The sequence below is a fragment of the Photinus pyralis genome, unplaced genomic scaffold (assembly GCF_008802855.1).
Source record: "Photinus pyralis isolate 1611_PpyrPB1 unplaced genomic scaffold, Ppyr1.3 Ppyr1.4_LG5, whole genome shotgun sequence".
NCBI lineage: Eukaryota > Metazoa > Arthropoda > Insecta > Coleoptera > Lampyridae > Photinus > Photinus pyralis.
In genome coordinates, this window is record NW_022170596.1 from 12,734,221 (window position 1) to 12,747,563 (window position 13,343).

Below are 13,343 nucleotides of genomic sequence, written 5' to 3' on the forward strand. Positions count from 1 at the left end.
GCGTCCTCCGAATAATCCATCGCGCAAGCATTTTCGTTATTTTACTTCTCGTCGAAAGAGGTGAAATTTCTACGTACTTAGTTGCCAGTTGGCACTTCGGAACCTGAAGTATTAAATGTATTAGTGGCTCAAAAGTTGCAGGGGGGTTGCATAACCCAAACGGCATAACCTTAAACTGCCATAAACCTGAACCAATGCCGAACGCAGTCTTTTCTCGATGCTGAGGTTCGAGTCCAAGCTGCCAGTAACTATTTTTCATATCCAACGTTGAAAACTATTTAGTTCCGGTAAGAGTATCTAAAGTATCATCTATTCTTGGTAACGGGTAACTGTCCGTCTTGGTAACGTTATTCAATTGTTGATAATCTACGCAAAATCGTGTGGACTAACCCAAACCACGGTTGACGTCTACGGACGGTTCAATGATGCCTGGTTGTCCCAAATTCTCTATGATTTTCTCAACTTTTTCCGGTTTAATCCACGGTGGTCTTTGTTTAATCGGTTATGCAGCTCCAGTGCAGATCTTATGGATCACGATGCCCTATTTCTGAGGAAAGCACACCTTGATAGCTGTGGTCAGCTTTTGTGTCATGTTTCTTTGATTTTTAGTCAATTTTCTGCACCACTTGTCTCATAGGTTGGGTATTTTCAAGGCCTCTTGATTCAGGGTGGCTACCGATTCGAACACCTCAACAATACTGGGAATTAATTTACATTCATACGTCTAATCAGGGATTTTCGTCTATTATTAATCACTACCACGCCACCAGAACTCCTCGATTATGTTGGTTGTCATTGTGATTGGGTTCCAAGAGACCAGTGTACTTGCTCTGCGCACCGCCATTCATGCGCGCTAGGTACGACTTTCTCACTCCGTTCGGGCAAAGTAACGTCTTCATCAAGTGTTACGTAGACCTTTTCATCAACTTCTTGGGGAACTTCCTCATTCCTGGCGTGAAGCACTCCATTCTTCAAGTGTATAGAAAATCGAAATTTCTTCATCGAGTCTATCCCCAAGATCATCTCATCCGCTATATCAGCCATCAGTACTTGATGCTTACAGGTAATGAATCCAATACTAACGTCCACCACGGTTTCCCATGGGTCCCGTGTTACATAACCGTATGTAAAAAAAATTGGGTAATAGAGGGGATCAAGACAATCACTTTTTCCAAATAAATCGACGGTTCAACGTGTTTCGTTTGGGAGCCACCCCCAAAGTAGTGATAATTGGATTTCTTCTTTAATTTTTTTCTTAGCAATCACGTCTTTGAATAGGTTTCCGGGTATGCCCTATCCGATGTTGAATTTTTGTTTCAAAATTCCTACCACGAAAAGGCGAACCCCTACTTGGGGGATGCGGAAAAATTCTGATTTCAACGAAATTTGCGGTATCTGGAGGTTTTTGAACATTGTTTGAAAATTCGAAAAAAAAGTCAAGCAATTCCACAAAATCTGTCGTGTACATACTTGATAATAATATAATATAATATAATAATCAGGTCTTCAAATAATATGTGTAGAACATCCCAACTTCTTTACGTCTCTGATTAATTGAATGAACCATATTATTCCATAATGAAATAACGATCCATAATATGAATTACCAGGTCATACCTTCATGAAATATGTTTCTTAAAATTATTTAGTATGAAAATCAACAGACCGCAATTTAAACCCGTGCGGTATCTTTCCGCACGTGCGACATCGTGCAAAGTGCAAAGAGCCTTAGATTTTGACGTTAGACAGAGAAGAGGTAAATAGACATTAGACGTTAGAAATAATGTATTAACGAGCGTTCAAAGCTGTTGTTGCTGTCAAAGAAGAACTACTTTCTCTAGGAATCCCATCTAAAAGATCAAGTGATATCCAGCTTATAAATATCTACACTTACACGTGTGCGTTTTGTTTTCTAATAAGCGGAACCTACTGAATACAATACATGTGCCTAGACTGTAGCAAAATCTTATGAAAGAGCAGGAAGTACATGCACGCCTTTCTTTCCGCGACAAATCAACGAAATTGGTTATCACGCCAAAATGGCGTATGGAACGTATCATTTCACCGGTCTACAGCTTTTTTGCAAATAGGACATGTGTACCTTATTTTTATTGCTTTTATAACCAAAAATTAGAATAAGAACAAAAAAACTTTCGATATATTTGGTTTTGTGTGAAAAAAATGCAAAAAAACCAAATAATTAAAAATACAAAAAAATTACATAGAAATGATTTGTTATTAAGAGATAACGATCGTACATTTATGATTTATTTGTCTTAGAGTCCAAAGGTTCTCTTATCAATCTCCAATCCCCAGCTTTCGGTATATTGACCTTGGTAGCGTCTTCAATCTTCTTTTCCTTATTTGACTTCTGTAAATGCACAATTCTAAGCATGTTAACAGCAATAAACATTATTATTATTATTATGGTCGGTGTTTCTTGTGAGAGCTCAGGTCTAGCCTGGTTAATTAATCGCACGGATTAAAATCAAGTAACGATTAGTGTCTGTGTCTGTGTCTGGTGAGGTTATGTAGGGTCCTAAAAAAAAAAATCACACACGTACATTTAAATCTAGGGATAGTATGTAATTCATACTTACCAACATACCTATTGATGGGCACAATAGCCAACGCTATCAGGAAAGAGGAAAACAAAACAAACAAAAAAATCATTATAATAATTCCTGTAATTTTATTAAATGGAGTTTATTGTGTAAGTGTTTCTTTGGCTTTGCGTTTGGGTTGAATACGAGTGGGTTGTGATAACGTGGTGTGTTTCTGTGAAGAAGGAGTTTTGTGTTTTTTAACTGTGCTAGGACGTGTAACTTTATTGGTGGACCTGTCTTTGTGGTACATGTTGCCTTACTTGTATTTATGGTGTTTCTTTGTTCTTGAGGTTGTATTTGTGTTGTTGCTTGGGTTTTGGTGGAGATATTACAGTATTTTGTGAGCCTGTAGTGCTGTTAAGGTTTTTGCGTTTCGGTTGAATACGAGTGGGTTGTGATAATGTGGTGTGTTTCTGTGAAGAAGGAGTTTGTGTTTTTTAACTGTGCTAGGACGTGTAACTTTATTGGGTGGACCTGTCTTTGTAGTGCATGTTGCGTTACTTGTATTTATGGTGTTTCTTTGTTCTTGAGGTTGTATTTGTGTGGTTGCTTGGGTTTTTGGTGGAGATATTACAGTATTTTGTGAGCCTGTAGGCTGTTAAGGTTTTGCGTTTCGGTTGAATACGAGTGGGTTGTTTCTGAGAAGAAGGAGTATTGTGTTTTTTAACTGTGCTAAGACGTGTAATTTTATTGGGTGGACCTGTTTTTGTAGTGCATGTTGCGTTACTTGTATTTATTGTGTTTCTTTGTTCTTGAGGTTGTGTTTGTGTGGTTGCTTGGGTTATTCGTGGAGATATTACAGTATTTTGTGAGCCTGTAGTGCTGTTTAGGTTTTTGCGTTTGGGTTGTATACGAGTGGGTTGTGATAACGTGGTGTGCTTCTGTGAAGAATGCGTTTTATGTTTTTTAACTGTGCTAGGGCGTGTAACTTTATTGGGTGGACCTGTCTTTGTAGTGCATGTTGCGTTACTTGTATTTATGGTTTTTCTTTATTCTTGAGGTTGTATTTGTGTGGTTACTTGGGTTATTGGTGGAGACATTACAGTATTTTGTGAGCCTGTAGTGCTGTTATTATTATTATCAAATTCCATTATATCTGGAAGTGTTCCTCTTGTTGTTCCCGATAAGCTCCCATATTATCCTTAAATTTATCCAAATGAGAACATTTTTAGAGACATTAGATATCCAATGATGCAAAACGAAATCATGGCAGTAGTCAGCTCATCATAATTTTCAGCTTTACGGTTTCCCAGGAAACCATGGACTACCTTAAAACTGTTCTCATCCTCATTGCTAAGTAACAGCGGGAAATGATCACAATCCATATTTTTTTTTTATTTGGGAGCCTACAAAGATTCCAGCTTTAATTTTCGACCCTGAAAGCTTTCATGACTTAATAGTAAAAGTAAATATTTTCGATGTCCAATCGCACTTTTTATATATTTTTGGTTATTATAGTCAGAATATACAAATGTAAATCCCATGCGCAAGAAATTTTTATGTTTTCGTTGACCTGTGTTCCAAAGAAAATCGTAGGACAGCGCCTGCTATAAGTGACGCCAAGTGCTTTGCAAGTGACCATGCAAAAAAATACTTTGAAAAATCCACTATAGGATATTGATATAGACAGACGCAGTTCGAGCTTTGAATGCTAGCAGCGGTATATAGTAGCATCTCTGGGCTTTCTTTAATGGAATATCCTGTATGTTTTGGGAGAAAATAGAATTCGGAACTTTTATTGAGGATGCAGTAATTTGTATTACATGTTTAATACTTCGTAAGTGTAACGGTAGTTACAATTGTAGGAAATAATTTCGGTTTCGTGGTTCTATTGATGTAATTCTTCTTACAATCTTTTTTGTTGTGTTCTTCTGTTGTAGTACGTTGGAACTCACCTTTCGTACTTTTACTCTCCAGGCTAGCTCAGGTAAAAGTGAATTGAGAATAGGAAAGAACTTAGTTCTTTTTCTTTCACTGATAATCTCATTAATTATTAGAAATTCGTAAACGAAATTTAAAAAAAAAAACACCACTTCAAACTTTGTTTAGGACGTACCCTTTTTACTCCCGTATACAGATCAAAATTACAAGAATACATTTATTGTGATTTAGCAACAGCTAATGAATGAAAAACAAATTCTTACAGTTTCTCTAGAAATAAAAAAACTACCCCTCACTGAAATGAAATCGAGTTTCAGAGAAACAAATGCGTGGAAATCAACGCTTTCAGGGTCGAGTTCCATGTACTGCAAGTTCTTTTCTTCCAGAAGTCAATTTCACGTAGTCTTGTTAGAATACCGAACTTCAGGAAATAGGAATAGTGCGTTAATGAGACCTATTAACGCACCGTTTTTAAGTTGGTATTAAAGAGGAAAACCTAAATTCACTACCCTATTTGACATTCGATTGTATTTATTACAAATTAGGGTTATGTTTTGATATACAGAAAGACAAGATTTCCTTTCTATTTGATTAAAAGCGAGACATGTAAGGCTGATAAAGTGTTATCAAATTACAAAAGAACAATATGAAAAAAACCACTTAATTACATTCTCCCAAAACTCAAAAGGGAATTAAATATCACGGTATGTAGCGTAAGAACCGAGATATCAACAATGTGGGGCTTTGAGGTAAATTTTTACATTATTGATTAATGCCTCTTTTTGTAGCACGTTCAACATCTACGTGCAATCTGTGACCAATGATTACTAGTACGAATAGTATCTTCCAAAAAAGACCTACAGGTTATAAAGGAGATTTCGAATGGGGAAAGGATGACAACGAGGATACCTTCGGAACACATTAAACAATATTTTAAAGAAGCAGCTTATTGCTTTTAGCACTTGTTCTGCGTTATTAATATCGTGAGCCTGATTTGTGTAGTATCGTTATGCTCCTAAGAGGAAGTGACAATCCGAAGCCGAACTCGTCGTAATGAGTGACACCTATCACGTAACAACAACGCACTAAGGACCGCTCCGTTAGTGACCGTTAATGGCAAATCGCGAAAAGAAACCTTTGTTTTTCTTTTTATGTCAGTCACCAATATAAGTAGAAGCAGTGTCATATGGGCGAAATCTGTTAGCTGTTAGCTTTGTCGTTAATCGACAGTGACACGACTGAATATCACATAACTTATATAAAAGGACGAAGGACTGTATTTTGCCTTTATGAATTGTTCCACAGTTACTGTACTAATTTCTGAAGTTTATTAATTAAAACAAAATTGATGAGACTGTATTTAAATATGTGAAATATTTGGGACGTCGTACTGCCAACTTAATACAACCTGCACTAATACAACTTCTATATCAAAATTCCCTAGTTACAAAAAGTTACTATAACATCATTTTGATAAAAATTTCTCGAAAATATCTTCTCAATAGAAAAAATAGTATAAGAAACTTGTTTCATAAGACGCCCCATCGCACTCGTTCATTAGAAAACTCGCCGCAAGCGGCTCGTTTTCTAAACTTGAACTCGTGCGTTAAACGCGCCACTTATAAAACTTGTTTCTTAATATACTATTTTATTATACCTGAATCACAATCTCCGTCCATGTGCTTTAAAGTTGCCAAGTAATGATAGTTCAAGTATGACTTTTGAAACTGTCATATGGGTGAAATTAAAAATCCTCTTAGGTCGCTTTCTGTAAATGCAGAACATTTCTTTGGCTTGTACCTATCCTTTGGTTGAAGCTTTCACAAGCGCGCGTAATTTAGAGTATGCTTCCAAATCTGTTCCACTTTTTTTTTTTTTGTTTGAAGTTTTGAATGAATGCACCAAAAGATAGAAGATTTAAATACCTTTGACATTTCCTTCATATAAGTCAGCATTATCGATGCATTTAAGACTTTATTCGTAAGTAAGTTCCTAGTCATCAATGGAAACAACTTTTCATAATCTTTAATAAATCTAAATGGTTTTAATAAACCCGACGTCCTAAGGACCGTAATTTCTAAGAACTCATCTCATCTCATCTCATATGATAATAGGAATTGTTTGCACGTAAACGTCACTAATGAGCTCGAGTTTATAATTAATGTAAAAAATTGAGTTTGAAGTAAATCAGAGTGGAATTGAAGTAGACCCGACTGCCATACAATTATTAGTCTAAAATGTAGTGCCTGCAGTATCTCCAAAATAACCACGACATTTGGACCTGAGCGGCGCGAGCGGAGACGTGCCCGCAAGGAGCATCAGGCAGGGCAGAGAAATGAGCAAAATATAATTTTTGGAACAAGGAAATTTACCTACTATGAAATTTGTGGTATAAATCATAGATTCATGTTAAGGCCAACGTTTATGTTAAAAGAGCACCAACACTTGTCAGACAACCAAACAAACAAATTCTACAAACAAAGAGCGAACAAAGATTATTTCGGGGGGGGGGGGGGGGGGGGTGTTCAAAACTGTATCCGATTTTCACATTGGGAATGTTTATGTTCGTGTATGGGTACAAAGTTATGAGTTTGGTTCAAGGCTAAGAGACAAATGTGTCGCTTCAAGTGACGAGTGTACCATAGTCGGCCATGATCGGTAGGTGAAGGAAAAGTCAGATTTCAATCTAAGATTATCGCACATCACTCACGTTATGACGCTTATTATGCAGGAGGTTTACATTTGCGACACGAGTGAGCTTGTGAGCGAGTGTAGCAACTGATACGTTGTCTTTTGACCTTGAATTAAACTTGTAACCTTGTACCCATATACGAACATAAATATTTCCAATGCTAAAAATATTGCATAATTCAAAATTAATTGAAAGGGGAAGTTGCTTCGTACGTGACTCTTGAGCAGCACCCACACTTACTATTTATGGATCTATTTTATTAATTTTAGTAACCAAAATATAAATTAATAAGTTATATACTTCAAACTGGTGTCACTAAGTCATTAAAAATCGTCGCAATGAAGTTTGCACACATTTCCAGCAGGTACCTAATGTCCACTTTTTGACAAGTTTTTGTAAAAATCTAACTAAACTTTTAATTCCCATTCCATTTAACACAAAACTAGATACTTACACTACATTTATGATGATTACTTAATAATAATAATTACGTAAATAGCAGTTAAATAATTGATATAGTAGTCTAACGTGACAAAAGAAGTTAAGTGCTAAATGTAAGTAAATAGGTAAATATGGGTATAAAACGAAATAAATTTTCTTTTTCGAGATAAAGTTTCTGATACCTACTAATTTACTCTATGATGTTATATTAGCTATGGACGGTTGAATAGTCTTTTAAGCATTTAAAATGAGTTATCACTACGCCATCTTTCCCATTAAACATTTTTCTATTAATAGTTACCGGAATAGTAATGCCTGTTCATACCTCATGAAAAATATGGGATGGTTTTATTGTCAGATAATTACTAATCGTGAATGCGAAATTTTTCTATTGTTACAATTTATACACGCAACACGCGATTCTTGTCAAACCATTTTATCATCAGCTTTATTCAATTGTACCTACCTACCATCTCATTTAGCGACTCAATATTACAATTAAAAAAATTTCACTTACCTTGTTCTGCATTTCAGCCCAATTTCAAAACGCTGTTCTCCGTCACAATTTAAATAGCAAATGCCGTTCTCAGCTTTTCACAATTTGACATGCTAAATCAGCATGTCAGAGATAAGAATGAGAATAGACCCTCTTCCTTTAATAAAATTCTATGCAACCCCGAAATGTCACAACATTTTCTTAACTGCAGCAGTGACGAAGATTTATTGCCCCCAATTCTCAAATCAAGTGTGTCAAAAATTTGAAAGAGCTTTCAACTTATATATGGAATGAACTCAGAACAAAAGAAAAACTAGTTGCGAGTGTTTAAGTTGGTTTAATGTAATCCATGTAATGTTTATATTTACATAACAACAACGAGGCTAATAAGTATAAACAGAATATCCCAGGCAATAAACAAATAATATAAAATATACACGTGACTGTATATTCACACGAAAATTACACAATAATAAGGAACACAATGATCCGCACGTAATGCGAGAGTCTATTTACTATATAGTTTAGTTTCTCTCTTCGAAAAACACACTGGTAAACGTAATACTGTCATAAATAGTACATTTATACAAAATATACGACGTAAAGAACTTCTTTGTACATAATAAACTACTAAGTAATAAATATATTTAAATTGATTATGTACAGTGATATCATACAGTAGTCTTATGCATACACTTCTTTGGTAGGATATTGGATTACAGCAGGACAGTTGATCAATGGGTTAACCGTGACGTCGGGCTAATGGATGAGGTTGAAGTTCTTGACAGTGAGGGAGTGTACGGGCTGAAGCGGTGTAAGGTGCTCGGAAATAGTGCTTTGGGGAGACGTAATTCGGAAGAGCTATTTACGGTGGTAGGACTGGGCGATCCAGACGAGGAACTTGGTGTTGAGGATGGGGGAGGCGGGGGAGTTATTTGCGGCCTGTGAGGGGGCGGCGGGCCCAGTAAACCGGGGGGCAATCCGCCGTGAATGGGATTAGGCCATGAGACACCGCTTTGACTCCACAATTGTGTGGGTATACCTAAAGGAACTGCGCTACGTGCTAAATACTGTCCTGGTGCACCACTGAGCAACATCGCGTGTAGCTCACTGGGGTTGTAGGGATTACCTCCAGCTCTTCCCCACATCTGTATGTGGGCACGAGCCTTCTCCATCATCGCGGCCGAGAAAAGCGAGCCGGAATTGTTGTTTTCTGCATCGAGCGGATCTCCGTAGAGTCGCAGGGAATTTCGTAGGAAGTGCTGCTCCATGAACAAGCTGTCCATCGGTTCTCTGAAACGAAAGCGAAGGGGTAACTAATGAGCATTAAATTACAGGTGTAAGAAAAAAATCGCGTGCACCTCGGCGGCATCGCTTGATGTACCCGGGCGTAATTATATAAGTTTGTTAACAGTGGTTAATGAGGAAATTAATACGGGGCCAGCTCGAATTTCAGCACGCACCAATTAATTAAATGGAATTCGACTATTAAAGCGGGCACGATAAAGCTGAAAGTGATAAACATAATAACCTGGCACGAATTTAGCAAAATGTATCTCGGGCTTATTGCTGTTGTGATAGAATTTAATTTACGTGTTTTCATCTCAGCGCGGTGTTATATAGGCGGAGAAGTAGAAGCCGCCTTGTAATTTTAGACAATCGTTGTCTTCATGACGATGGCTTGATGATATAATGAACCCGACATATTTTCTCACACCTCAGGTAGGCTATCGTGAACGCGGTGTTTTCCCAGTTATTTTCTTATTTTGAGTTTTTGTCCGTCTGTAATTAGGGCGGCGGGTATACTATGCAACCCCTGGTGGCAGCCTGCGGCGAGAGGCGGAGTTCTGGCCCTCTTATTATCGGCTCACCGCGCGATCATTCTATCTCAATATTATTGATTGTTTTCACGGTTTCTCCACTTGAACGCGTTCTCTATGATTTGTTTAAAACGGAGGCGACAAACCCTAATTCTTCTTCGGGTCGAATCTAAATGTTCCTCTCCTTAAGTATCGAGGATGCTACCAACGATAATTATAGAAAAGAAGCCCCGAAGGGAGCGGGCCTTTTGTCATGGAAATTACCGAGATAGCAACACTTTTAAGTGACATATAACATAACGCGATACAATTACATCGGAATTTTTATTGTACGTTAGAAATGTGTGATGTATAATCTTATTTTAAATATAATAATACGTAACTTAAATGGTGTAACGTATAATAACTCAAAGCCGGTCCGGACATAAAAAGGCTTCTTTTTTATTTTGAAAGTAGATGATCCTGACGTGCTTACATCACACCTTTATGCGAGACGACGCGAGGGTAAAGCTCATCACTACGCTACCGTTTAAGTTTATGGACCGTAAAAACGGCTTGCTAATAACTGCAAGTTAAGTAGTAATTACTTAGAAAGGTGTTCTTAGTAAAACGTTTTTCTCAGAGAGCTACATCTATACACATGAATACAACTTCATTCTCGAAGTAGACACCCAATAATCCAAAACAAAATAGAAACTGAATGCATCAGCTTAAATCGAAATTCTCTTATGAAATACAAGATGGTAAATAATCTGTTCTATGTGTGATAAGAACGTCTAAAAACGTTTCTATCATTTCAAACCAATTTGGTAGCAGTAGTCTGATTTGTTCTTATCGAGCTTCGTTTTTCAGAAAAAGCTGGCTAAATTATTTGAATTTTTGTAAACATACCTATTACTTATTACATCATAGTTTTTGGAAAAGATTAAGGCAAAAACTGTAAAATTCAAAGGTCGCGACATTATAAGATTAGCTAAAACCATCATGAAAGGTGAATTTCAATAAATTACTACCAGTAGGTGTACAGTAGGGTAACAATACCATAAAAAAGCACCGAAATGTTGATATTACAAAGTGAATTGTATAGAATGATATTATTCCATTTCGAAAAGTGTCTTTTTCGATAATTTAATGAAATTTGGCCTGAGAGGGCATATTTGAGCGAAATATCAGTAAAAGAAAACATGAAGATGCAATATAATGCAGAAGCACCAGCGGTTTTTCAACGAGTACTTACTGATGTTATTTCTCCTTTTTTACTCAAGGGAAAAAAGCTTTCGTAAAAGGGGGCGAAGAAGTTGTGACGAAGGAGTGGTCGAAGCGCCATGTATAAACAAATTGTGAAGGTGAAAAAAATTTACGTAAACAAGACTTGATCAAAGCGTGAGGAAAAGAGGGATAAAAAGGGAGTCGTAACTGTCAGAGAAGGAGACGCAAAAAACAAAGCCGTAAGAAACGAGACTCTTGGTGGAGAGAGGCGTGTGAAGGTGTAATGTAAGCGCGAAAGAGATCTGAGAAGAATACAAAAGTAGTGTGTAAAACTGTTGGGGTGAGTAAACGAAGAAAACGCGCAAAATGCGTATACATATATGAAGGAAAGTTTTAAAAAAGAGACGCGAAGAAGACATGAACGAGATGTGAAGGTGGCGTAAAAGAAGCGCGAATGAGAAGAAAAGGGCGTGAAGTTAGGTGAGAAAAATCATTTGGGTTCTAGAAAGTGCGTAAAGAGAGTATGAAGAAGGCGTATAAAAGTGCAAAAGGCTTGAGGAGGCGTGACACACAAAGGTAGGAGAAAAGTTGAAGAATGGCGTGAATGGTTCGGAAATAAAGGAAGTGCGAAGATAACGTAGAGATTTGAATGAAATACAAAGAAAAAGTGTGAAGGGCGGGATGATGAATGCATAAGCACAAGAAACGCGTGATAATAGCAAGAATGAAAAGGAAGCGATGTAAAAAGGAAACAGTTCTGACTGTCTGAGAAACCCGCAGTGACATGAAGATAAGTGGCGAATAGGTGTAAAGACTAGAAAAGAAATTTTAAAGGAGGGGGCGTGAAGAAGACGCCTAAAGGACGAAGGAAGAGTTGAAAAGGCAGAGGAGAAAGAAGTATGAAATGTAGTAATGGAAGACGTTGCTTAAAAAAAAAGAGTTTGAACAAAATCCGGATGAAGAAAGAGAAAGAAATAGGTAAAGAGGGCGTGATAAAATCCTGAAGTATGCATATGGAATCCATTCAGGAAACCCTAAAGAACGTAGTGTAAAAGTGTTGTAAAGGGAGCAATAAAAATCCGATACAACTAGGGATACAACTGAATACCGAACGATCCTCGAGATCTTCACATATACATCATTTTTACAATACACCTTAAGGGGTTGATTCTGTTCCACCAGAATAGCGTAGCTTGTAAAACAAATTTTTTGAATCGGCATTAGTTTTGCTTTTATTCTGGGGCCCTAGGTACATACAAAATTTCATTTAAATATCTTAACAAATAAAAATCAACTCCGCATGCGCAAAACAAATTTTTTGAATCGGCATTAGTTTTACTTTTATTCGAGGTGCCAAGGTACATACAAAACTTCATTAAAATATCTTAACAAAAAATCCCATACAACTGAATTCCAATCGATCCTCGAGATCTTCACACATACATCATTTTTACAATATACACCTTAAGGGGTTGATTCCGTCCCACCAGATCAGCATAGCTTGAAAACAAATTTTTTGAATCTGCTTTAGTTTTACTATTTGAGGTGCCTACATTTCATTTCATTTCAATATCTTATAAAATAAAAAAACAACAAAAAACAATAGCGACCTTTCTTATATCCTGAAGAACATGTGTATCAATTTCAAAGCGATCGGACGTTTGTACACAAAGTTATCATGCACACGGACAGACAGATGGACAGACAGACGGACGTACAGACGGACATACAGACAGACGGACGGACAGACAGACAGACAGACTGACGGATAGGCTGACGGACAGACAGGCGGGCAAACAGACGAACAGACAAACAGCAATACAAGCCGGACCGTGTGGGTCAGTTCAGTTAAAGCTGAACTGTGGTGCTAAGGTTCCGTGGTTCGAATCCGGGTTCGGGCATGGGTATTTGTAAATGTATAGTGGGTTGGGTTGGTAGAGCAGCCTTGGCTGAAACCCTGCCCACTCAAAAATAGAAGCCAAATAAAATAAAAATAAAAATAATAAACAAAATTATAAACGATCTCGAGAATCGTTAATACAAAAATTGGGATTGCGTAAATACATAAGTTGGAATGCGCATGCGCAATATTTTTTGGCATCTACATCGTTGACTGAGGTTTACGGAATGTTTACTAACACAAAAAACCGGACATTCATATGTTCTTTGTAGCAAGAGTTATAAAACAAACCTTTTTT

At 37.1% G+C, this 13,343-nt stretch overlaps 1 protein-coding gene across 1 annotated transcript in view; it reads right to left on the reverse strand.

The window, feature by feature from the left end:
• Window positions 1–8,462: 8,462 nt before the first annotated feature.
• The window catches only part of LOC116172189 (T-box transcription factor TBX20-like), a 37,280-nt gene continuing 32,399 nt past the window's right edge, over window positions 8,463–13,343 (reverse strand). The window contains exon 3 of the mRNA XM_031489344.1: window positions 8,463–9,409. Coding sequence (XP_031345204.1) covers window positions 8,851–9,409 — 559 coding nt within the window. The 3' untranslated portion in view covers window positions 8,463–8,850. The remainder of the gene's footprint in view (window positions 9,410–13,343) is intronic.